This window comes from Drosophila suzukii, chromosome 2R (assembly GCF_043229965.1).
Source record: "Drosophila suzukii chromosome 2R, CBGP_Dsuzu_IsoJpt1.0, whole genome shotgun sequence".
NCBI lineage: Eukaryota > Metazoa > Arthropoda > Insecta > Diptera > Drosophilidae > Drosophila > Drosophila suzukii.
In genome coordinates, this window is record NC_092081.1 from 6,254,822 (window position 1) to 6,280,402 (window position 25,581).

Consider the following 25,581-nt stretch of genomic DNA (forward strand, 5'->3'; position numbering starts at 1 on the left):
CGTTCGGACTCTTTAATTGCCTTCGGGGGGCAGTTCATTAAAGAGCTTGTCCAAAGTGCCACAATCACCTCCCCTCTCCCACGCCCATTTCCATCTCCTTTCACCTCGACGCCAGTTTTGGCTCATCCAATGGAGGCGATAAGATTGTGACATTATTAAATAATAATATTCAATAAATTGCATTAGTTTTCATTAACAGTCGCCGGCGATCGACAATGTCTTCATCTGCATCTGCATCTCGTTGGTATCTCCCCACTTTTTTTTGCACCAGAGAAACATTTAAGCGCTTTGCTGGAAATTTATGTTAATCGCTTGTTTTACTTTTAATTTCGCACTTAAAATTGTCGCCATGCCGGGCCCTGACTTCGAGCCGAGGTCTGTGGACCTGTGGATCTGGGGACCTGGGGATCTGGGAACCTGTTCCCGCCTCTAGTTCTCACTCGCGCCTTCCTAGGCAACCAGCAACTTTGACCAGCATCGATAAATTTTATCGATCCTCCGCCGAGCGGGCTCTGGGATTTTAAAGCACATCAAAAGACAATAAAATATATCCACGAAATACGCCGAGTACACAGCGCGCAGAAAGATTGTTTAGAGCGGCGATGGAACCTGTTTCGCCTCCGGCTCTTCATTCCTCAGTCCCCGTAGAACTTAACTGCTCTTCTCCTCGGCGGACTGAGGTCGGGATTCAGATTCAGATTTCCGAGTCGCCTGCATTAGCATTACCGTTGCCGCGACTGTTGCAGTGTCGCCCGTTGTAATTTTAGCATTTTATGTGGCAACGCTTCTTGTACCGCGGCGATTTGAAATGTTTCGGCTAATTGGATAAGGTAATCCCCTACTCGCACCAATCTCCCACTTCCCCTCCCGTCGTTCTAATCTCTATACAATCCCAAGCTCCCTTTCTTGGCCAGGGGATGCGGACTTTTATGACCAAGCCTTCAAAAATTAAAACACAATTGAGAGTATTCGACACCTGCGAGGGTAGCTCTATCAGATACATTTTCTATATGATAACACCGAATAATTAAAAAGCTTAAAGGAAAATATAGTTCCCGAATTGAGATAAAATATCTTTAATCTTACATTTTAATTAACAGAATCCTTACAGAAAGAATACTTTTTACGTATCTCACAAAATATAAAAAATTTTAAATGGTAGACTGAAGGTCCTAACTTCGATTAATATATATTTAACAAACTTTTTTAATTGAATATTAACTACGAAAAGGATACAAGTCACCATCGTTCTAACAGACAAGTATTTTATTTTCATAATATCTTCTCAAGCTTAAAACAGATACTTAAATGATTTTGATTCTATTAATTTTTAGTTTATTTCTCAAGAACTTAATAGTACTCCTCCATTAACTGAAATATGGAGGTTCCTTGATCTGTTAAGATACATTTCTGGCAAGACTTTTGATCCAAAAGAAATTAGCATTAGAATGATTCACTCGGATACAGAAACTCCAGCCGACACAGAACCCATGATACCGCCCTCGATGTCTGAGATCTGCATCAATGGGTCCGGAAAGCCCGGCCAAATAAATGTCAAGAGCGAAACAAACTTTACACATAAGCCGCATGACAATTTGGGGCTTAAATAACTATTCACATTGGGGCATAGAGGCCCAAGGGGCAACGGACAGTGTCAGTCATGAGCTTAGGCGTTGCCGAGTGTGCCCGAGTGTGTGTTAATCCGCCCACACAGTCGGCCAGACAGACGGACGGACGGACGGACGGACATAACCCCAACTCATTTTAATTGAAAATTGTCAACGACTTCGGCTCCGGACTGCGAGTTCCCAGCTCCAAAGCCGCAGCAACAAGCCACAAACACTTCTAATCAAGATCGGGTCCGAGCGGAGCTGTTTTTGTACTATATGTATGGTATATCTGCACTTTTGGTGGGCGGAACGCCCAAAAAAAAAAGGAAACCAACAGAAAAACCCAATAGAAAACCAGCAACATTGCAGCTGCAGAAATGCGGAAACGTGTGTTGCAAGCGGCACAACCTTGGAACCATTCTGGAGCCTCCTCCTCCTGGTCCTGGTCCTGATGCCCCTCCCGATCCTCTGCAGTGGCCTGTGCACACGTAAATTAGCATAAATAGATTTCAATCACCTGGCAATAATTTCATTATGAGAAAGGCCGGATCGTCTGGATGGAAATAACACGCATGTGCCATCGCAGCTTGCGATCTTTTTATTGATTTTTCCCAACTCAAATATGGCTTTGAACTTGGACTTTTGCGCCAATGCTCGTAATACACTCCACGCAGGGGGTAGGATTCCGGAGGGTAGTGGGTTGGGGATCGAGGTAGGAGGACGGAGGTCGGTCACACGACGGAGGCACTCGGATAACAAACAAACGAAATATGCAAAACTGCATCCAGGCATCCAGGCATCCGAGGCGGGAACGGCAAGTCTGCTAACAAGATGCCAAACGGCCAGCGGATTCGCATTCGACGTGGCTCCAAACTCATGAACTGGCAAAATATTAATCAGCCATGGGAGCTGGAAACCCCGAGCTGCGATCGGGAGCTTCGAACTGGCGAACCCCAGTGCCGGCGAGCTGGATAGCCGGACAGCAAGTGAGTGGCCGCAGTCAGCATCGAAAACGATTAATTCGCAGCAGGAGACACCTCGCCAATGACCTGCGCACGGACCAGATGGAGATGGAATCGAGATGGAGATGAAGATGGAGGAGGAGATTGGGAGGTGGATGGAGGAGGAGGGAAGGCGATCGGCTGATGGGATGTAGTTGCTGCCAGATCAGTGATGGCCAAAAGGGGAGCAGTGATCAAATCGCAGTTTTCTTTTCAAAAATCACCAATATCTAGTATTTACTAAAATAAAGAAATTACTACACAGAGAAAATTCTGATGTTCCCATCTTAATTGAAAATGTTCTTAAGCATAGAACGACATTTTTGAAGTTGAAAATTTTTACATTTTGATAAACTATAAGTCGTGCCAGTGTATACTTATCAAAAAATTGTTAGATAAACTAAGTTTAACTTTTCTTTTCACACCATTTTGTTCTAATTTTGAGAATATTGATTCCAAAATGTACTTACACGGTTTTTAAGAACGAATGTTCTTAATTCAAGAACAATGTATTTAAATAGTTCTCTCTGTGTACACAGAAAAAAAAGTATATGATTCTGTAAAATTCGTCGATACATTTGTTAAGGATAATTTTTTAGTAAAAGCGAGATAAGATAATTCGACACTCTCAGAAATATCAAGAAGAAAGCAAGATGCAAACTTGTGAAAGTAATAGCCCCTTTTCTAGATAGATTTAATATTGTATTTCATTAAAATTATCAACATATAGTACACTTATATCCATTTTTAGGGTTAACACAGACATCTTTTTGTTGGACTCTAACAGAAGTTCTTCAAATCATCAATACATATTCTAACCGAATTCGAACAGAACAGATTTCTTTGTCACCTCTATTAAGTCGTATGTATAATCACGTTTGGTAGCCAATATTCTTGATATAAATTAATTTAATATTTTGATAATATTTGTTTATAATTTAATAATTTAAATATTGTTCGCACATTTTGTTAATCTGTAATTAATTCTCATCAGCATGTTAAACTAAAACACGTTTAAGCCTGAGACCCCCATTTGGAATATAAAAATATAAAAAATTAGATAAGGCATATTTTTCAGGATGCTAAGACCTTTCCAAATGTGTATCTCATCTAAATCCTAATATATTTTAATAACATTCCATATTCAGATACTCGATTTAAGGTATAGATCAAAAAAATACCTTGTAAACGAATTTAAATTGAAATCCTAAAATTATAATTATATTTGAAATGATAAAATCTGAGAAAATGCCCAATAAGAAATATACAATACATACAATTTTGTAGCGTCTTACTTGTATAATTTCTTTTTAAGTTTTCCCTAGCTATGCAGATATCGCCATTGGCTCTTAAACTGCCCATCACTATATGTTTTTATGATCTGGGATTTTCGTTCACTTTGTGTTACATCTTTCGCGGGGGGCCTTGCGATTGTCCGCCCCGAGAATTGAATTCTTCGCCCAACTAATTGCCATCGAAAATGCTGATTGACTCAAATCCCTGCGGACGTTTTCACAATTTACGCAAATCCCTCAAAATTAGAGTTGCCATATGCAAACATTCGCGATCCGCGGCTGGTGCATGGGTATGGGTTAAGCTTTCCTACATTTCTTCCTGCGATGGCGATGGAGACTCCGACTGCTGCTGGCTGCTCATCATGGCAAATGGTAAAGTCATTTCTCATGTTGCCAAGATTTATGGCTTCCACCTTCTGGAGTCGCATGTGGAAGCCGCCGCCGCCTCACAAACGCCTCAGAATGTTGCTGCTGTACGGAGCAAAAGGAGCAGCAGCAACATCAGCGGCAGCAACATCAGCAGCAGCAACATCAGCAGCAGCAACACAAGAAGAAGACTCCGAAGAACAAACTGCCATTCGCACTAAAATTGAATTCTGCTCCGTTGCTCGCATCCCGCTATGATTGATCACTAAATTGCACAAGCTTAAGCCCGACGCGAGCCCACAGAACATGATGGAGATGGAGCCAGCAGGAGTGGGGCCAGAAACGGGGAGTTGGGAGTTGCAAGTTGGGAATTGGGGTTCTGGAATGGGTATGGGGATTCGACATTCGGGACTCGGGACTCGGGACTCGGGACTCGGGATCCGGAGGGGCGTCTCGCATTTTTGTTGCATGCTTACAATCAGATCTGTCAGATCAGTTTCCTCTTCTCGCGGCGGAGGATTGCCTGTTTCGGTTGCCTTTTTGGCAGTTTTGTTTTGTTTCGCCGATTCGGCGGCTCTCCCCTGGCATTTATTTAATCCGACCCATCCGATCCGGGCGATCCGGGAGATCCGGGGGAACTTGGAACTGGGAACCTGGGCCTGGTCCTGGGATCCACAGACACTCGAAAGGGCGTGCCATGGGGCGTTTTATTGTTATATCGACACCAGTAGTTTGGTTGCCCAGTACCCGTCATTTGCATTAGGGCAGCCGCCATTTCCCTACCAGGTGATCCGGTGATCGGGTGATCTGGTGATCGGTTGATCTGCTGAGGGACCACCACCAAAAGGCCCATTAAAATCGCTCATTGAAAATATTTTAAGTGTTTTTTTATATGTCATTTTATGGCTGCATATGGGGAAGGGGGTTGGGAATGGGTTTTATTTTTGGAATGAGCCCGGACTGGACCTCACTTACACCGGCAGAATTTGTTTATCGTTAATGGGACCCCAGCCCCCATTTACGAGGTGATTCTGTGATGAATATGCCTGAGCATTCACTCAGCCGCAGTTTCCTGCCTTATCTTGTGGGGCTTCCGTTGGCGGGATGCCGCTCATCGCGATCGATCGGTCCATAAAAATGCAAATGCATTAATAATAGTTATAATATCGAATGTGTTAAGCTGCTCCAAATAGGGGCTAGCATTTTCACACCTCGGCGAGAGGCAGTCGGCCGGCCCGGTCGATCCAATGCGATCCGATGCGATGCGATGATGCTGCTACTGCTTATGGACTCGATTTCATTTATGGCCAATACAACAAACTTCCACCATAAAACGGTTAGAAAGCTCCACTCCACTTTGTAACCCAGAGTGTGTGTGTGAAATTAACTTATTGCCTTTTATTGGCAGTATAAACAACTTGGCAAACATTTTTCAGCCAGGCCATTTGTTATGGAGCTACTTGTCCAACCGGAAATGCGACTCGCTGTGCCCGGCATCTCTCCGCGAAGCCCTCGCCCTTCTGCTCGTCATGGAAGTGCAGTGGACCCATTGGAGGCACACAAATCGGGGCTCCGAGGTGGAAGCGCCAGAGAACTCCTGGCCGAAATTTGCATATGTAATGGGGATCTAAGCGTTCTCTGGGGAAAATCGCCATCTTAAATCAGGCATTAAGTCGCGGGCTGAGGGGAGCTTCCTTCGTGCACACTACTTGTACTTCCTTAAGCCATACAATTTCTTACTCAAATTACCATCTGTCAAAATAAGCAATCACATACAGTTTATTAATAATTCCTTTAGCTATAAAAAGTAATTAAAAGTGGTTCTCATTACAGTCTATATTGTAAATTATTGTCTTGTTTTGAGAGTATTTCCATAAGCAGAGATCATAAAATTCTTGTACTTAGAAAGGTGCCCCATTGAAAGACAAAGTATAGCATAAGAGACTAGGAAAAAAACTATAATTTCTGAAATTAAAATGAAAACACCAGAAAAAACTGATATATTTTTAAAATAAAGCTAAGTTTGTGTAGGATTTCTTGCAAGCTTATCTTAGATTAATTTAAAATAACTAATGTTATAAGTTGTAAAACTGCAATATGTAATATTTTAGGAGACTTTGTTGATAAATCATTTAAAAACGATCATATATATCTAAAAAATAATAAATATGTAATCCTAATCCTAATTTTCTTTGAGATTTTAGTATCATTCCCCATTTTTGTATTTTTTTTTTAATTTTAGCTTATTTGAGTTATTTAACGCATTATTTCTCAGTGTAGGCTAGGCTCCAGCTCCTCCAAAAAAATAGAAGCATTCAGGCATAGACTGGTTCCGGCTCCCCGCTCAAAACCGATTGAACCAAGCTGCTCAGCTCCCATTTGCATGCCACACTGCCAATGGCCTAGAGTTGTTCGTGTTGTTGGCTGTTGCTGTTGCTGTTGCTGCTGCTGCTGCCGTTGCTGACCTAACAACATGTTGCTGATGTTCCCGAAGGGGGCGGTGGATGGGGAGTGGGAGGAGTAGCTCTGGCCAGGCAGTATGTTGCGATGATATCTCTTTTAGTGGGGAGATGCTGCAGCAGCCGCAGCAGAAGCAGCAACAACTTGTGGGTCACTAACAGAGCGGGATGTTGCTGCTGCAGCTGCTGCTTCCACTGCTGTTGCTGTTGCGCGCATTTTAATTGAATTAACATTTTTACTAGTGTAATGATTTCAATTAGTTTGCACCTCGCCATGTATTGTCAGCCTGCTTGGGTGCAGACAATGTTGCTGCTGCTGCTGCTGTTGCTGTTGCTGCTGCAGTGGATGTTGCTGCTGCAGGAGACCCGACATTCTGCTGTCTTGATCTCGATGTGCCTGGCCTGCCTCCTTCTCGATTTGGCTGCCGGCTGCTCTCCGCATTTGCATTAATTGCTTGTTGCTGTTGCAACTCCTGCGCTTGCTGTTGCTGTTGCTGTTGCTGCTGCTGCGGTGACTGTTGCTGCTGCACGTGTTTGTTTTCTGGCATTGTACTCGTGTTTGGCTTACTAATGGCTTAATAGTTTTATTGCCGCATCGATTTGCATTCGAGTTTGGTCAGGAGTCGAATGCCTGGCGGCCTTAATTTCACCTCTGCATGGGTCCCTTGTTTTGGTCTCTTTTGACCCGAATGGGGACGCATTCTTGGCCCTAAACCCTCCTTGCCCCTCCGATTGTCAACTTGTCGCTCTGTGTCATTCGCCGGCTTATCTGCCCAGTCGCATTCATTTTCGATTTTATTTCTGCCTGCCTCTTGACATCGGCTGCCTGATCTGGCCCAGCGGCCTGCGTCGGCGTTTGCTAAAAGCCCAGGCCCAGCGCTGATAACAACAAGAAGTACACTGCGAAAAATGGGGTTGGTGGGGCCTAAGCCAAAAAAGGGGTACCTTCATTCATACTCCCAATACATTTAGAGAAGATGGTTTTAAATATAGTTTCTTAAAACGAAATATTTTCCACTTACATTTCTAAATAAAATGTATCTTTTATTTTTAAGATATTTTGAATACCCAAAGCAAGAACCCTTATTTCGTAGCGTATGGCAACTCATTAAAAAATTGGGTATAATAATATTAACTTTCTCATTTTAGATATCGCGGATTTATGTATATTAGCCCTATGTATTTCAATCCTAACCAGAAGAGCTGAAGGCCTATAGCTGCTATAGCTCATGCCCATTTTTAGCATTTAGCTTATAATTACTTGTTAGCATTATATAAATAAATAAATAAATTTTAATCCTATTTATGCCACCTCTTCTTAAAAAAGAACATATTAAATCTTTTTAAATGGTAACAATTTGTATTTTAGCCATTGTGCTTCGTTTTTCCTTACAAAGTAATATTAACACAAAAGACCATTTTGGTTTTATGTTTTCTAAAGCCTTTTCTTTTTTAACTTTTCGGTTGGATTCGCTCTTCAAAATATTCTCCCAGTGCAGCTGGGGCAACCACTGCATCGGCATCTCCGCTGGTTGGTCCTGGCGGGCATGCATTAACTTTAAGTGTAGGTTACTGATAAGCGTGCCTCGGCATTGGTGATGCATCGCCATGGTCATCGTCCACCCGATTCGCGATTCCCGATCCCCAATTCCCAATCCCCTTGACCAGCCCCCCAATCCCTCCTGTTTTGTGCCACTTTTCGGGGCCCTACATCCTGCGATCCGCGTTGGCCAGCGAAACGAGTTTGTGCTCTGAGTCTTTTGTTTTATGCGCTGATCTTTTTTTTCGGACTGTGATTTTGAGGCCAAATCACTGCATATGCATAAATAAATGCGATAAGGCCCCCCTTTGTGGCGCGCCCCTCTTTTGCATATTTGTCGATTTGTCGTTGTCCCTCATTTCGTCGCTTCGCCTCCTGGCGGCCACCTCCTCGTCCTCATCCTCATCCTCATCCGCATCCTCATCCCCGCCGTCGACCCCTTCTCCTCCTGCCATGACATACGATGTGTTGGCGCTGCAATTCCCCCAGATGGGGAATACATTAAGAAGTCGGACTGCAACTGGTCCCATCGCTCCGCTAAATTGATATTCTGGTTTTGGGCTCGTCTTTGCCTTTCTGCTTTTCCGCTCTTTTCATTGCCGGAGCATAAAACTCGCACAAATCAGCGTTAAAAATTAATTGTCGGTTATTATCGTGGATTATTCATAATTTATTCTAAGCTCGGACTGCAACACCGATTCGCGTCCGAAGTTATGCATTCGTTATAAATTAAGTTCAACTCGTAATTATGGTCATTTGGCAAGTGTTTACTTTGCGCTTAGACCGGGGCGTGACTTCCATTTGTCTTCATAACAAAAGGCGAGCAAAGGGAGCACTCATTTGCATAAGAGAGTGGAGCCACCGAGCTGGGGATCTGCCGTCCACCAGCCGCCAAAAATGTCAGAAACACATGTAATGCGCCTAATTACGAGTCGGCCTGCACTCGAGCTGCCGAAAGTGGCTCGGATCGGGGCCAAAAACAGCCAACCAGTTGGTTGGACGTTGCCAGGATGGGAGTGCAAGCCCTTTTGGGGGTCCCAAAGTCATTTGAAACCAAACAAAATATTTTAAGAGGTTTAAGGTTGAAATTTTAAAGGAAGTATGTATGAGTACTTACAAAATATTAAATTTATCTTTAAAAAAATGTAGAGTCAATATTAATTGAATTTCACCTATGATACATTTTGTTCATATTTCTTAACCAAATTTTTGGAGTTTATATACCTATTAATATATAATTTTAATTTTTTAATTAGAAACATTTAAAAAGTATTTTAATTAAATAAGATGAAATTCATTCATATTTCATTTTTTACAACAATTTAAAGCTGATCTTTCATATCTAAAGATGTAGTTTTTTTTTCAACTAAAAAACTAATCAATCTAAGCATCCAAAAGTGTATTATTTCTACATATAATCCATTTCTCTCCAATAAAATTTTCCCTTATAGAATCCACATTTAATATAAGTTGTTTGCCTGTTTTTTTCTTGTTTTTTAGGTAAATAAAAATTATTCTATTCTGCTTTTCTAACTCTTTCATTACAAGAAATTAATGTTAAGGAAGCCATGTTTCTCATAGGAAATTTTAAATATGTTTAATATTCGTGTTCACTCTTGACTTCTGTGATATTTTTCGGACAATTAATTTTGAATATATTTCCGAGATTCCAAGACCCTCAAGTATCTTAAACCGCTCCTGCCTCAGCTTCTGCTGTCCCTGCCCAACGATCAATAAAAGCTGCCAGCCTGAGTCATCCTCGCCGCTCACCGCCTGCCGTCCCGCTGGTTCGCCTACTGGCCGTCAAGGGGCTGGAAAATAAAAGCAGAGCAAAGCCAAAAATGCAGAAATTTATATGGTAACAACTTCGAGGAATTTGTCAAGCCAGAAGATGGAGATGCTGGGCAGTCGCATGCGAGGCCTTGCATTGTCTTCCTCCCGTTTCGTTTGGGATTCGTTTCGTTTCGCTTGGGTTTGTGCTTGGGTTTGGGGTTTGGGGTTTGGGGCTTGCCGGGATCCGTTCCTTACGCTCGGGTCCATTAAATGGCCAACAATTTGTTTTGGGCAACTGTCACACGAGTTGGCACAATTGCAGCTCAGCCCTGTCAGCTTTTGGCCCTTCACTCTCTCGGGTTTCCCCTCGTTTTCACTGCGAAAACTTAATTAACTCGTCGCTGTCTCATTTGGGTCGTCATATTTCGAACTGCCTTTCTCTTACCGAAGCCGCAATGCGATGGATGATCATTTGAAATGCGTTTTGTCATCTGAAGTTTCAGCTGCTCGAATTACAGGAGGTTTTGACATGTGAAATGGGTGGGTGGCATGGACAAATGGGTGGCTGAGTGGGTGGATTGCAGTGGGAAATAAATGAAAGTTTTCCGCACCGCCAAAGGGAAACCGCCGAAGCGCAAAACCAACCCACTGAGCTTTCTTGTCCGCCTGCTCGCTACTTTCGCATTGCGGTCTTCTTGAATTTCCAAGCGGAACCCAGGGTTTCCATTGTTTGGCGGAGCACTTGGCACTCACTTTGGCTAAATTGTAAATTATTTGCAATTTCTCAATTTGCAAATTGCCCAAATTAGCCGGCACAGGGCAACGAGGACACCCACCCAGGAGGTGATGGTCATGCCATTGGTCGCAACATTTTGATGGCGCATGCGGCATTTATGCTGATTATGTTGCATATAAATTCCGGCCCCTTCCGCGCCAGCCATCGCAGAATGTTTACATGCGAACGCATCGTTGTCCACATCGGAGAATCGGGGTATCGGGGTATTGGGGTATCTGAGTACTGGGCTGCCCCTTCCCAAGACCCATCTCCCCCTCTCCATTTGGCCGCGGTTCATAAATTTAGCCGCTGCTCCGACTTTAACTCGTTCAACGCACTGCTGCCAGGGGACAGCCAACAACATGAGCCAAACAAAGGCAGGAGGAAAACGCTGGACGCTCGTCGCACAGACCAAAGTCAGAATAGCCTTCGCCAAAGTATGCACTCGGAGAAATAAGTAGCGTCAAGTGAAATTCCACGCTAAAAGCAAGCAAATTAAAAAATAACATTTAAAAAATATAGACATATCATGCTAAATAAACATTTGCTAAGAAAAGAACAAAACAAAAAAGTCTTTAATTTTATTCTTTATCTGTTAATATTATATGAGAAAACTAATTTAAAAAACTCAATAATATTTAAAAAACTCATTAATAAATAAGGAAAAAGAAAGTAGAAGGTAAGGATAGTTTATTTATTTTCTTCCAAAAAGACAATTAGTTCTTAGATATTGTTTTATAAACCTACATAACAATTTGTTAAGCAAATTTCTTAATGAAATGATTACCGAAATTATTAAAAAAAGGAAGGAAATATATTTGTAATCTATTTTAATGACAATTACAATAACCTATCTTTTAAAATGTAATCCAAATATTTTAGATCTTAGCTTTAGAAATCCTTAAGAAATTATACTCGAGATGTTATTGTAAAATGAATCAAGCTTGATTGAACTTTCCCTAAAAAATTTTCGTTTTTATAATTTTTTCTTGCTTGTTTCAAAAACACTTCTTTGAAAAAAATATTTTTATTTTCGTGGTGAAATGTGTAGGAAAGGGTCTTGAACTTAACACAGTGGACAAAATAGAGCTGTTAATATGATTATTTTTTTGTTATTTAAAAAACCAAATTTAATCACTCTATTTTCTCTCAGTGTGAATACCCTTGGGGCGCTGATGGCCGGCGAGGGCAGCAGGAGCAGGTCGTCAGGTCCGCGGGGCGAGGAGAACTCTGACTCTTACTCTGACTTGGACTCGAACTCGGACTCTCCTCCGTGGGTTAGGTTAGGTATGGCTGAAGGTATAGGCACGGCCAGGGTGCGAGTGGGCAAACATAAAGTTGCATACAAATTGCTGCCTCGTCGCTGGCCACTTGCTGGCGATGGCGATGGCGATGGCGATGGAGTTGGAGTCGGAGATGGAGATGGAGCTGAATCTTGGAGCTCGGAGCCGCTGATGGTGCCCCCAGACTGCTGGCATCTCGCGTCTTCGGCAAACACATTTTAGCCTTTTGAGCGCGCCTTGACGACAGATTTAGACGTTAAGCAGCCGCGTTAAGTGTCCCCTGGGAAAACGCGGCTAAGCATGCTCCGTGTTGACAAAACGACTCTGCAGTTTTAGCCACAGTTTCAGTTGCTTTTGCTCTTGGTGTTGCTGTTGCTGTTGCTGTTGCTCATGTTGCTGCTGCTGCTACTGCCATGTTGCTCGAGTGCTGTCGCTGTGGCAATTTGTATAGCCATAGATGCAATCGCTGTACCAAATTTTAACACCATTAACTGACCAGCGGCAAAATGTTTCTTACTTTTTTATTTTTTTCCTTTAGCTTGGCAGTTTGGCGAGGCTTTTAGCAGCTCTCTGCTTGTTTGTCTCACTTTGCTGCATATTTTCGCGCCTAATTTGCGCCGAATCGGGATCGTGAGGCGGCACTGTGCAGCTCGGCCCCACCCGAAAGCCCCAAAAAGCCGGGCCAAAACGCAGCTGGCCGAGAATTGTGGGTGCCTGTCGCAACATCTAGATAGTATGGGGTGGCCAAACTAAATGGTGCTCAGTGGGCAATCGCACATGGACCGCACAACCGCAGAGGGTTTGAGCGGAGAGATGATTGATTGCAGTCGAAAAGGTGGATGAAAGGGGGATACTGCCTCAATCATCGGTTTGTGGTCAGCGAAATGTGAGCCACCGTCATCAGCAGTGGCACAACTGACAAAACAGCAACAAAATGTCATAATTGATAGCGACGGAGAGCTCCGGAGTCCCGGTCCCGGCTGGATTAAGCACAAATTGTGTTTATGTCCAGCACATAGAAACTGTGACAAGTTAATATACGAGGAGCAACAAATCCGATTATAGGCATGACTTGATTTCATTTGCATCTTGCCGTGAGTCCCCCGTAGTCACCGGCTCCTTCTGCTCCTCCTGCCCTCCTCCGGCTGCCTTCCTAATTGCATCCCATGGACATAAAAATTAATTATAAATTCCATATTTGGCTGAGGGGAATGTCGCGAGTGTTGCTGATTTTATTGTTATGGTCAACCAGTTCTGGCTCTCTGCAGCTGGGGCAGTAGTTCCTGCGGCTCTGATCGAAAATAACCAACCAGCCAACAAGCCAAACAAAAGACTCGGGCAACGAACGCGGCCCAGTCAGCGAATCAGTTTAATTTAAATGGGCTTATAATTTATTTGTAGCCACAGACCACACACACGCACACACCTCCGCCAACCCACCACATATCGCATACACCTCAAATTATCTCGTGGCCAATTTAAAATGTTTAATTTATCATAAAAACCAGCCAGCAGAAGAGAGTCTTCGCCACAGAAAATAGAAACCAAAACCAAATGAGTCTCCAAATGCGATAAATTTGTACAATAAAAAACAAAACTGATTTCCGTCTAATGCGATTGACACCTAAAACACCAAACATAATGGAGGAAAACCAACTCGTTGCCCGCTTTGTTTCGCTTCATTTCTAATTCCAATTCCTGTTAAATCAAACAAAACAATACACAAAACACACGAAAATAAACCGAAATACAAGATACATAAATAATGTTATTAACATAGGCTCACCGCACCGATCTGGTCGAAACTGTGGGACTGGTCGGGTCAGGTTGATTAGCTCATCACTTTGGGCCACTAAAAAGACACTTCCAGCTGACACTGATTGGTCGCTGTGGTCCACAACTTGACAACGAGTAGTCAGCCCAAAAGACACTGTCGGCGCGAAAGAGATGGTCAGACATGGAGCTGGTCCATAATTCCAACAGATTTGATACCTTATAAACGATTTTCGGTATTTTTAATGTTTGTTAATCCTATGATAGTCTATGTTTCGTATGAGAACCAATTTATTAACTTTGTTCTGAACCAAAATACAATGCATCTTAATTAATATACCCATGTTTTAAGCTTGTTCCTATCGCCATATGATCCGAACTCATTAAAATTTTACTATTTTGAAGAAAATATTTCAATTTTTTTAAGTTCTACGAAGAACTTAAAGTTAGAATAATAGACTTTTTATCATGTCTTTATTATATCTTTTTACAAATATGCATTAAAATTCTAGAAAGATTCGTTGGTTATATATTCATACCAATATCAATCAAATTTACTTAACACATAAAAAATTTACTTGTTAATAATATAATGTAATATAAATATTTTAATTTTTAATATATCTCTATTTTAACCTTTTTTTAACAACCACAATTCGGATATCCCCAGTAACATCCCACATACCGCGTTACAAAAATAAATAAATAAATGATTTCTTTTAGGCCTTATAGAGTGGGCAGGCACTGACTGTCTGTTTAGAGACAAACTGTCATTATTTACGGAATTAAAATGTCCAAACTCCACAGAGGCGATGTTCCGATGTTCAACTTTGATCTTTGGGTCTTTGCATAAAAATGTCATCCCTTACGATTTATTATGTGAGGGAAAACATAGTTCGATTAGGAATTCAAATGCTAGAACTTTGGATTCCGATGGGAAAAAAGTCAAGAGTGTGTGTATCCTTCCCAACAGAGTTCACGCTCCCAGGCGCTGAGTTTGGAGACCGGTCAGGTTGCAACAATTAGCCGACTGATTTATCTATGTGGAGCACTGGCAACTGACATCGAATGCCCGGCTCCGCTTACATTTGATTTGATTTGATGTGATGTGAGCGCCTACGAGCGAATGTGTTGCTGCGGTGCAGGCCAGCAGCAACAGCAATAGCGACCAACTAGCAACCAGCAACCAGCAAACAGCAACAGCAGCAGCAGTTTCTGTTGTGGTGCAAACGCATAATCGTAAAATTTGCAGTGGAATGTTGCAATATTTTTCGCGAGTCGCAAGCAATTTGCGCGTGAATTATTCCAAACGTTGCATTACAAATGATTTCAGCGGCGACCACAACGACCAGAGTCTTTAATTGGCTCACAACGAGGAAGTCATTGGCCCAGCACATGGCCATTGGCCGCCTCCTCCCGCTTTTCTGGCCCACTCCTTGTTCTCCTTCTGGCCGGGGACGTGATGTAGACAAAAGTTTCGGCTTTGGCCATAAAATCATATTCCACTTGGCGATTTCCATGAATGTCACACTTGAGCGGCACACTGAAGATGGGAAGCTGTTGGTCGCGGGTGTTGCTCTTGGGCGCTGATGTTGCTGCGGGGTTTTCGGTGCTGGTGTTGCTGTTGCAGCTGGACGGTGATGTTGCCCCTGGGTGCTACGACTCTATTAACGTGTGGAGTGCGTGAAACTTTTTGCAGGCTTCCATTTAATTTCCATGGCCGATGGAAGATGGCTTGTTGCATTTGCCTAAGCAGCCATTGTTGCCTTTGGCTGGGCATTGCTGTTGCTGTTGCTGTTGCAGTTGCTTTGTTGCCCTGTTGCATGGCTGCTTGGTTGCTTTGTTGCTCTCCGGAGTTGTCGTCTGCATCGTTGCTGCCATGTAGGTAATTCCTGGAAGTTAATTTCATTAAGAGCAACTAGCAATGCGCGGCGTATTTATTAGCCACACGATATATTGTATGGGCCATGGCTTTGTTTTTCAAGGAATCTGCCGCCTGGCTGTTCCATGCATTTGTGGAATTCATCATCGGCGGCGACAGGCGGCCGTGGCAGCAACATCCCATCCCAACCCATCGCAACAGGCATTTCCCCTGAGCAACTGTTGCTGTTGCAATTTTCATAACTTATTGCTGGCATGCAAGGCAGACCCGGATCCGGTCGCGCTAGTTGCCGCTAAATATGGCGCGAAATTTCCTTAAGAAAATGAAGAAATACGCGCAAGTGCGATTTCCAGTTAATAAAATTAAACAGCCCAACTCGGCGTAGGGATTTAAAAATAACGCACATTCACCGCGGACTTGTAAAATTCTTATTAATTCTGATTGCAAGGCCAGGATTTCAGATCGCAGCAGGGCTGGAATACAGTCTAGTTGAAGGCAGGGGGACCTTGTTGTCATTGCGCCTCCATTTGGTCACAGTCATGCCGACAAGTGTTGTACACGCATTCCAGATACTTTTCCATCATTAGCCGATCGTCGTCGCTGTTTCTGTTGCTGTTGTCTGTTGATCCGATCTGGGCAAACACCTGCCGCAAGTGGAGTGCATCGAATGCCGTTTGGAGTAAAACATCTGAACAACTGGTCATCTGAGGAGAATCCCTGCAAGTGTGCTTTATTGGAACACGGATAACACGCAGCTTAAATGCTAGTATACCTCAGACTCAAATTACATCGAAACGAGATTCATACAAAGACCGCAGCGGCGGGCCTGTTTACAAAACAAATCCAATAACGTAGAATACAAACTAGTTTACAGATTCGAAAATTGAACATTTAAACAGGTCAGTAGAATATGGAATAAATGCCGATTAACAATACGACCACCAAAACGATGAACAGCTTGGACTTGATGTGGTACTTCTGCTCCAGGCTGTTACACCAGCGGCCAAAGGCCACGGACACGCTGTTCTCATCCGGACGAAGAGAGCGTCTGGGACGCGGCTCATAGCCCAGAGATCCGCTGGACGCACTGGACGCACTGCCCCTGGCCAAAGTGCGTCGGCTGTACGGGCTGCTGCGATCTCCAAGACGCTCGGCCCGCAAACGGGCCAGATTTTGGGCAAAGGTGCTCTCATATCTGGACTCCTCCGCCTCGTTTTCGTCGCTCAGCTCGTTGGCATAGGTGCGCTGGTAGCTGGGGGAGGAGTAAGAGGGCAGCGGCGGAGCCTCGGCAGTTACATAGCCCTGGGCTGCAGTGCGCACAAAGCTGCTATAGCGACCGGGTAATGGGTTGCTTGGTTGGTAGTCGTATGACCTGGTCGAACTGGTTGCCAGTGGTCTGGCAGATGGCACAGATGGAGGCAGCACAGGAGCTGCTGAGGCCTCGTAGACCTGCTGGCGAGGATGTTCCACCAGCCTGCTTTTGTACTCGTAAGTAGTAGTCCCGCTGCTGGCCAGCTTGGACGAAGCCTTCTCCCTGGCCGCGTGCTGCTGCTCCACGAGATTTGCAGCCTGGGCCAGCTGCTCGTCCTCCTCTTCATCGGACTCGAGGACAATCAGTGAGTTAACCTTGAGGTAGTTGTCCTCACGGTCAGTGCGCTTCGATGGAGCCGGCTCCTCGGCAATGGTTTGTGGCTTCTTCACTGGCTTCACCGGCTCCACCGGCTTGCTTTGGGATCCAGTGGACGTGGTGGAGGCTCGTCGCGTTTGAATCTGTGGAGCAGCAGCCGGCAACGGCTTCCTAGCGGCCACCGGCTCCTCATTTCGACGGCGGTCGGCGACCACCGGCTCCTCGTTTCGACGGCGATCGGCGACCACCGGCTCTTCGGGGCGTCGGCGCTCGGCTTCCTTGGCCTCAGTGGCGGCAATGGTGCGACGAGCCTTGGTCGCAGGGGCCACTTTGTTCCCGTCCAGCTTGTCCACCGGCGTGGAGGCAGCCGCCGGAGCAGAGGCGACTGGAGCCAGGGTTTCGCGTCGGCTGCTCTTCTTGGGACTTCCGGCCGGCGAACTCTGGCCGCCAATGGAGGCGCGCAAACGCTTCACCAGCACCTTGCGGCTGCTGTCCGTCACCGGGATGTTGGGCAGTCCCTGGGCCAGCATCTTGGCGCGCAACTCTGCGTTGGACAGCGAGTCAAAATCGTCCACATCGGCCATTGTTTTCTGGGTTTTCACACACACTTTTCGTAATTCGTTGAAATTGAAATCGGCGTCACTTTTACGCGGTGTGTGCTAAATAGTGATGGGTGCGGTGCTAGCAATCGATATCACTGATTTGGTCGTTTTGCAACACTGAAAAGGCACAGGATAACAGTTGACTTTAAAAAACATGTATATATAATTATATAAACTTTTTTAAATGTTTTGACAAAATAATCTTATTATTAAACGTTGGATTTGTCACACCTTCCTTACGCTGATGTTAGATATTAACACAATACAAAGTATCATTGTTTCCATACCCAAAGTTTCATACAACAAGAAAAAAATTGAATTGTTTGCGTTTTAAATTAATATTTGAACAATTATTAATTCATATGCCGTTTATTTTGAAATTAATTTAAATATTGTCAAAAGAAAAACCGTGACCTAAAAGTCACAGCTCAGCTCATCCCTATATCGATAACAGGCGAAAGTGAGTCTATCGGTTTCTGCTATTAAGAAAATCAACAAAACACAAAATCGGGCATAAAACATAAACTATTAAAACTTGAAACCATTGTTTACCTACAAATGAGTGTCCTTTGTTTATTAATTGAGATAGAGTTTAATTAAGTTTATTAAATAAGCATACATTAGGAGCAAGGGAAATTAAAAAACAAAGGAACACCCACACACCTTAGAAAAGATTAATCATGGACATCTCAAAGGCACCTAATCCACGAAAACTGGACCTTTGTCGCAAATATTTCTTTGGTAAGCACACTTAATAATTATAGTAAAAGGGTTTGTTCTAATCTGTTTTATAATTTATTCAACTTTAGCTGGTTTTGCCTTCCTGCCTTTCGTGTGGGCCATCAACGTTTGCTGGTTCTTCCAGGAGGCCTTCCATAAGCCCCCCTATCCGGAACAGAGCCAGATAAAGAGATGTAAGATTACCCCTAGTTGAATCCGTATAAAACCATCTAATATTATACTTTTCTAACCTCCAAAAGTTGTTATATACTCTGCGGTGGGGACTTTATTCTGGCTCATAGTACTGACTGCTTGGATAGTGATATTCCAGACGAATCGCACAGCTTGGGGCGCCACAGCCGATTATATGAGCTTTATCATACCTCTGGGCAGTGCTTAACAAAGAACCCTAGAAATAACTAACTTATGATATTAAAAAAGACTTAATCCCAAACATAAAAATGTTTATTAATAACGCCCCATTCCGTTATACCCATTAAATCCAAAACAACCGCTTGATTTAATTACATATTTTTTATTCACATCTAAAGCTGTTTTTGTTTTTTATAATTTTCTGTATACTTTAAATATGTGTACTATATTTTGTTGAAATTTCTTAGCCGCTAGTTATGTGTTTTGTTCATATTCGTCCATATTTGTATGCTTGATTTAGCTTAGTTAGCCGTTTTGTGGATTACATTCTTTGCTTAGATACAATTTCATTGTTTCGAATTCAATTCAATGCGCTCTATCCTTCTCTAAAATACATATTTTGTATAAAACTCTGCTTGTACCATTACATAAGCCATGATGGTAATTTGTTAAACCCCATTTAATTGTTATGTTGTGTGTTTGTATCCGTGAATCGAATGCTTCTATGATTTGATTACAAATTGCATTGAGAATGTCAAAAAACCTAGCGACTCTAAGTGGGTGTAAGGAAAACACTCGCTCATCTACACATGAAGACATAATTCAAATTGCTATTATGCGGTAATTCGCTTTCGTTTCGTTTACGGGCTGCAGCAAATGCTGCAAGCACGTGTAGTACATTACAATATGATGCATTTAATGTTTATAACACGAACTTGGTGGCAATGCACTGGGCAAGGCCACCAAATCAATCAGTGGAACTAATTTACAATACAAAAGACTCGCTTTAAGGTATATTTACAATCAATACTTTTTTTTTATTTGTAAATTCTAAAGAATAATTAATGTGTGTTTGGGGCAGGATGTGGGAGTTCGGGTATAGGGATTCGTGTTTGTTTTTGGGGGAGCTTAGGCTAGAGAACATTAAGTGCCATAAATCACGCGTGTAGAGTCTATGAAGCGGCTAGTGAACTACTACACACCCACATTCACATAGATAATCGTTTAATTACACATATATCTCGCCTTTGTTACCATATCATATATGCATATGCGTATAAATATTTAAAGTACAAATTGATGCTTAGAAACAATTTAAATTAGTGTGCGGCTGCTGGCCGAAAAATTCATCGTAGTCATTCACGGATAACTTATAACATAGAAACTACGGATACGAGTAGTACACACATAGATATAGAATTAGATACACATAATATATATATATATATATATATTTATAAGATTTGAATGGGCGGCGCGCCCAATTTGTCTTTTAGATGCAAATCCCGCGCAGCTCCATCCGCAACACAGATAAGGATAATTAATACACACGCTAAATGCTAATCTTGTACGTCCTACTTGCATAATTTAATCATTTAGAATCTTTTAGTTAAACAATATCCATACATTTAATTTCTTAATTTCGTTCCGCTTTCGTTTAATATATATTTTTACAAAGAAATCAACACACTACAGTATCGGGTTGTTTTGTATGTTTCATGTTATCTGTTTGTTTGTTTGTTCATGTTCGGTTTACGCCTCTCTCGTATGATATAAATATAAATATAGATATCTATATGCCGATGCAAATACACTTAGGAAAAAGTCGCTATAGGTAGTTATGCTATATATATTTATATATGTATAGGTTGTATGTGGTAATAGTAGTGATACCTTAGGCTAGTTATAGTTAACCACGTTGAACGAAACATCAAAAAATACTTATGCATATAAATAGTCGATTCTGTGTTCCTCTCGGTTCCTCGACCGCCGATGCATCAGCATCGAGGGAAATCCTCTAGAGGCAGCCAAGACAGCGACAGATTTCGACGGGAAGAGGTTGGAATCCAACGGGGAACAAAGCCTTATCCTGCTCCCATGGCTGCATCGCTGTCCCTGGGGATCTCGGAAGTTAGCAAATGCACTCTGGGCGAGCACCGTCGCATTGCGCTCCACACTAGTTGTTCTTCACGTTATACGCCTTCTTCTCGTTGCTGCCGTTCAGTGGATCTCATTTCGACGGACCCGGCGGAAACGGGTTTATCACAGCTACAGCAGCCGCCTGCTGGCTAGCCAAAACAGCCGCTATGGGTGGGAAAAATAAAGCTGGATAAGTACTTAACTCCTGGCACTGAAGGCTATTTGCTACTCACCTCCATAGGGCGCCGGGTACATGGGATAGCCGAGGCCGACGTGCGTGTGGTGGTGGGTGTGCACATGACGCTGTGGCGGTGGACTGCGCGAGTCGGCGGCACCTGCACCGCCTCCTCCCGCCGCGCCATTGCCCGCAGCGCCTCCCACACCGCCCACGGCTCCATTGCCTGGTGGTCCATTTGGCGGCGGACCGCCGGGCATCGACTGCTTGTGGCCGTCCAAGGACGAACCGGGCGTTACACCGCCGTGTCCTTTCGGGCCGGAGAGATCCGGCTTGCTGCCGGGCGCCGGACCCATTCCTCCGGGTGGTGGCTGTAGGTTCAGCGGCACACCGCCCGCAGACCCAGGTGCCGAGCCGGGCTGCTGGTTGGGACCGCTGCCGGGGCCGAGGACACCGGAAACAGGTCCGGATCCTGGGCCGCTGCTCGTGGGTCCGCCCTGTTGGGGCGGCCCGATGCTGGGACTGCTGACGCTCACCTTGACGGGGCCGCTGCCGCTGGTGGGCGACTTGAGGGCCCGTTCGCTGAGCTCATGGATTTTGTGGGTGGTGTAGTACTGGCTGGCCGCATGGTGCAGTGCATCCAGGGCCTTGGTGCCGGTGTTCCGCGAGAGATCTTCGGGGGCATGGTAGCGCGGGATGGGCAGGTGATACGGTGCCGTATTGTATGGACCGGCGGCTGACATCAACACGTTGCGGTACATCGGATGATTGGGATCAAACCCAAAGGGTGTCGGGGAAATGTACGAGGGGTGGAGGAAGTACTGCGACGTGGGTGGTGGTGGCGGACCCTGAGTCTCCATGGTCGGCTTCTGGCCCTCTTGCTTCACCTTCAGCGGCTGATCGTCATCTCCGCCCTTTTGTTTGGGCGAATCCTTTGTCAGGTTGGTGGCCTTGTTGTTCGCCGCCGCACTTGCCGCCTGCGACTGTTTAAGCTTTTGCTGCTGCTGCTGCTGTTGTTGTTGCTGCTGCTGTTGCTGCTGCTGCTGTTGTTGCTGCTGCTGCTGCTGTTGCTGATGTTGTTGCTGCTGCTGCTGTTGGTGTTGCTGTTGAAGGTGCTGATGATGCTGCTGAATCGCCTGCTGTTGCTGCTGGGCCATTTGCATCTGCTGCTGTTGTTGCTGCTGCTGCTGTTGCTGCGCCGATGACATGCCCGGTTCATCCTTGTGCATCATACCGGGATGAGGTTGCAGGCCTCCACTGGCGGCGTTCTGAGCTGCCGCGGCAGCAGCTGCGGCCGCCTGATTCTGTCGCCCCGTGAACATGTAGTACCTGATTGGGAAATGGGATCAAGTTAGTCATATATTCTTATAATTATCTAGATTTCACAGAACATGTATAAAAGCTGTAAACTTTTATATCTAGGTGTTTGGCAAAAAGTATAATATAATAAATTACCGTCTCAGGTCCTCGTCGCGCGCCTGCTGCACTGCCGCCAGACTCATAGAGTGGCGCTGGTAGATGGTGGGATATGCGCCCAGTGCCTGCAGATCCTTGGGATGCAGGGCATGCGGCTGCTGTGGCTGCGGGGGTGGCAGCTGTTGCTGTTGGGGCTGCGGCGCCGGCTGCTGTTGCGGTGGCTGATGTTGCTGACCCGGATTTGAATTGGGCTCCTGCTTGATCTCCTGCTTGGTCATGGGCTCCTGCTTGATCAGCTTGTTGGCAATCATCTGAGATGCACATTTTTATTAGATTCGGCAAAGAAAGTGATTTGATATAGAGACTAACCTGTTGCTGCGGTGGCATGTGCTTGGGCTGGTCGTGCGGACTAGGACTTTCCTTAAGGCGTTCCTCCTTGATACTAATCCCCGACAGCTGCTGCGACTGCGAGCTGGGCGGCAGACCTGGGTGCCCACCTAGTTTGGCGGCCTCCTCGGAAGCCACAATTGAAACTGACCCAAAGTTGGGGTCAACATTGTACGGATACGCAGGCGGAATAAAGCTGCAAGTAATTGATTGGTTAGTAATGCATCGGCAATTGTAATGATCGGCCGGAAACGTACTTGAAGGGATAGAAGTGGGGCATGCCTTTGCCGGGTCCAGGACCGCCTAGACCGGCTGCCCCCAGCGCCGAGAGACCACCTAGACCAGGTGGCAGAGCTCCTGGCGGCGGTCCAGACACTGCACTGAGGTTCACCGGTGGCGGCTGAGATCCCGGCTGCGAGGTGGGAGGTCCAACGACCTCCTTGCCATTGTTCTCCGATCCTGGCTGTTGGCCCTGCTGCTGCTGTTGCGGAGGCTGCTGACCTGGCTGTGACTGTGGTTTGGTCATCAGATCCAACGGTGGATCCTTGTTCTTGCCACTGTAGTCCGCCAGGTGAGCGGCCACCGACTGCTGACCAGGTGGACCAAGCAGGTGACTTGGGGGCTGTGAGGTAGGCGGAGGAGGGCCCTGCTGCATCTGCTGCTGCTGTTGAGCTTGTGTCAATGCAGGTGGCAATCCAGGTGGCTTGCCTGGCTCCGTCTGTACCATGTATTGAGGCTGTTGTTGCTGCTGCTGCGGTGGTGGTGGTGCCTGCTGCTGAGACGGGTAAAACTGGTACATGCCCGGCACATACATGTTGGGAGCTGGAGCTGGTGGGACACCAACAACGCCCACCTCCGGTGGCTTCTTGCCCATCAACTCTATGTGCTTGGCCGCCACTACCTGGCCGACTGACTTGTCCAGCAGCTCCTGCTCGGCCACGGGCGTGGAGTCATCGGAGATATCACTGTAGGCCGGACTCTGGACATCCTCGCGGGAAACACGGCCCTCAAAGTCACTAGGTCCGGGTGACTTGCGGTTCTTCTTCTGTTTACTGCCAGCGGCATTCACGCTTACGGAGCCAAATCCAGGCGAAGTCTTCAATCCGGCCTGCTGAGCGTAGGCCGATGGCGTCTGCTGATCCTGGACATGACTCGGCGGCCTTGGAGGCGACTGTTGCGTCTGTGGATTTACCGGTGGCTGACCTGGCTGCTGCATGGGATTTCCATCCGGAGGGCCAAAGCGCAGAACTCCCGCTTTAACTAAAGAGGAGATAAAAGAAAAGTTAACACACAGCTAATAAAATGAAAACCCATTCAGAAAATCAACAGGCTGTCAAGTACTTACGTGCTCCCTGCTGCAACAATGCCTGCTGCTGCTGATCGGACAACATTGCCGGCAGGCCACCCATTAGCTGTTGCTGGTGCTGTGACAGAGCCTGTCCAGAGATTCCAGCGGTGATGCTGCCTCCGGCCACTGGTTGCTGCTGCTGCTGCAGGTTGCTTGGCGGCCCACTGCCTCCTGGGGCGAGCAATTGTTGTTGCTGCTGTGTAGGAGGCTGCTGCTGCTGTGTCGCGGCATTTGGGCCTGTTGTCAGTGGAAGATTGCCCAGCGGCAATACTGACGATGCAGATTGCTCTGCTCCAGGTGTAGTCACTGCGCAAATGGGTACTGGAGCTGGTGGAGTGGCTGGTGGGGGTGCAGAAATTGGCGCTGTAGATTGCGTCTCTACCACAGAGGGGGTGGCACTAGGAGCGGCAATGGATACCGATCCAGTAGCTGGTGTCGTGGGTGCAGCACTGCCATTGGTGACGGGATTGCTGGAATTGGCGGTGGGCGTGTTCGGGGCTACTGCCACGGTTCCCTGACCCGCTGATGGCGCCGTCGCTGGGGGTGCTGTTGATGTGACAGATGCTCCTGCTCCCGTTCCACTTGTAACTCCAGGAGAGGGAGGCGTGGCCGGCTCCTCGGGCGCTTGCATCGAGTCCTCGTCCATGGAGCTTGCACCACCGCCCGCTCCGTGGGCATGGGACTGGTGATAGCGCAGCCCGTTGGCGTGCTTGTACTTCTTGCTGCAGTCCTGCTCGGGACACTCGAGCAGAACCGGGGAGATCGCGCAGGGCGAGGCAGTCTTACATTTCTTGGTGCTGATCTGCACATTGAGGCCGGTGACCGGGTTGAGCAGGCTTTGCGGCTGCGTGGCCAGGCCACCGCCGCTGGCCGAGATGGGGATGCCGCTGGCGTTCACCATGTTCACTCCACCAGCTCCGCCAATACCGCCAGACGCTCCGTCCGCCGCATCGCCATTGAGCGGTGAAGGCGCCTCGTCCTTGGACTTGCGCTTCTCAGGACGCGGCGGCAAGAACGCTGTAGGAGATGTACTGGGCGTGGCCCCGCCTCCATTGCCCGACGAGCTGCTGTTGCTATTGGCTGCCGCATTGCCAGAGGCACTGCGCGTCGCTCCGCGTCCCTTGGTGGCACCATTGCGTAGCTTTGAGTGCACCTGGGCGTGTGAGAAGTAAATCTGTAAGTGAGTGGACATATAAATTAACAATCGATTTCTTATCGCTTAAAAAACTCATTTTATAAGTTTCCTTTCCAATTTGT

At 45.7% G+C, this 25,581-nt stretch overlaps 4 protein-coding genes across 7 annotated transcripts in view; 1 reads left to right on the forward strand and 3 right to left on the reverse strand.

The window, feature by feature from the left end:
• Positions 1 to 6,543: 6,543 nt before the first annotated feature.
• LOC136116546 (putative uncharacterized protein DDB_G0274435) lies at positions 6,544 to 8,726 on the reverse strand. The gene is made up of 4 exons (XM_065863202.2): positions 8,658 to 8,726; positions 7,000 to 7,272; positions 6,888 to 6,935; positions 6,544 to 6,798 (listed from the first exon to the last, which is right to left on the reverse strand). Exons 1-4 carry the CDS (start codon positions 8,724 to 8,726, stop codon positions 6,544 to 6,546), a joined length of 645 nt encoding a protein of 214 aa, XP_065719274.2.
• Positions 8,727 to 16,462: 7,736 nt separating this feature from the next.
• Ote (Otefin) lies at positions 16,463 to 18,069 on the reverse strand. The gene has a single exon (XM_017084976.4). The coding sequence runs from the start codon at positions 17,966 to 17,968 to the stop codon at positions 16,658 to 16,660; it is 1,311 nt and encodes a 436-aa protein (XP_016940465.4). The 5' UTR covers positions 17,969 to 18,069; the 3' UTR covers positions 16,463 to 16,657.
• Positions 18,070 to 18,432: 363 nt separating this feature from the next.
• pen-2 (presenilin enhancer) lies at positions 18,433 to 19,256 on the forward strand. The gene is made up of 3 exons (XM_017085338.4): positions 18,433 to 18,727; positions 18,796 to 18,900; positions 18,967 to 19,256. Exons 1-3 carry the CDS (start codon positions 18,667 to 18,669, stop codon positions 19,104 to 19,106), a joined length of 306 nt encoding a protein of 101 aa, XP_016940827.1. The 5' UTR covers positions 18,433 to 18,666; the 3' UTR covers positions 19,107 to 19,256.
• Positions 19,257 to 20,690: 1,434 nt separating this feature from the next.
• Positions 20,691 to 25,581, reverse strand: part of sbb (scribbler) — an 87,344-nt gene continuing 82,453 nt past the window's right edge. For 2 of the 4 annotated variants that reach the window (XM_036814002.3, XM_036814004.3), the window contains 6 exons: positions 24,322 to 25,498; positions 23,234 to 24,236; positions 22,959 to 23,172; positions 22,629 to 22,900; positions 21,232 to 22,502; positions 20,691 to 21,163 (listed from right to left, as the gene is read on the reverse strand). In XM_036814002.3, coding sequence (XP_036669897.3) covers positions 21,090 to 21,163; positions 21,232 to 22,502; positions 22,629 to 22,900; positions 22,959 to 23,172; positions 23,234 to 24,236; positions 24,322 to 25,498 — 4,011 coding nt within the window. In that variant the 3' untranslated portion in view covers positions 20,691 to 21,089. Of the gene's footprint in view, positions 21,164 to 21,231; positions 22,503 to 22,628; positions 23,173 to 23,233; positions 24,237 to 24,321; positions 25,499 to 25,581 lie in introns of those variants that run through there. The other 2 variants (XM_070994733.1, XM_070994732.1) reach the window with 2 other exon arrangements.

Bases quoted from the DNA above. Each gene is read 5' to 3' on its own strand.
- Ote (XM_017084976.4), bottom strand. From the start codon at position 17,968: ATGGCCGATGTGGACGATTTTGACTCGCTGTCCAACGCAGAGTTGCGC.
- LOC136116546 (XM_065863202.2), bottom strand. From the start codon at position 8,726: ATGGCAGGAGGAGAAGGGGTCGACGGCGGGGATGAGGATGCGGATGAG. The intron at 7,273-8,657 runs GTGGCCGCCAGG...GTACAATGCCAG, and splicing joins ATGAGGATGAGGACGAGGAG to AAAACAAACACGTGCAGCAG. The intron at 6,936-6,999 runs GTGCAAACTAAT...TGCGCGCAACAG, and splicing joins GGCTGACAATACATGGCGAG to CAACAGCAGTGGAAGCAGCA.
- pen-2 (XM_017085338.4), top strand. From the start codon at position 18,667: ATGGACATCTCAAAGGCACCTAATCCACGAAAACTGGACCTTTGTCGC. The intron at 18,728-18,795 runs GTAAGCACACTT...ATTCAACTTTAG, and splicing joins TTGTCGCAAATATTTCTTTG to CTGGTTTTGCCTTCCTGCCT. The intron at 18,901-18,966 runs GTAAGATTACCC...AACCTCCAAAAG, and splicing joins ACAGAGCCAGATAAAGAGAT to TTGTTATATACTCTGCGGTG.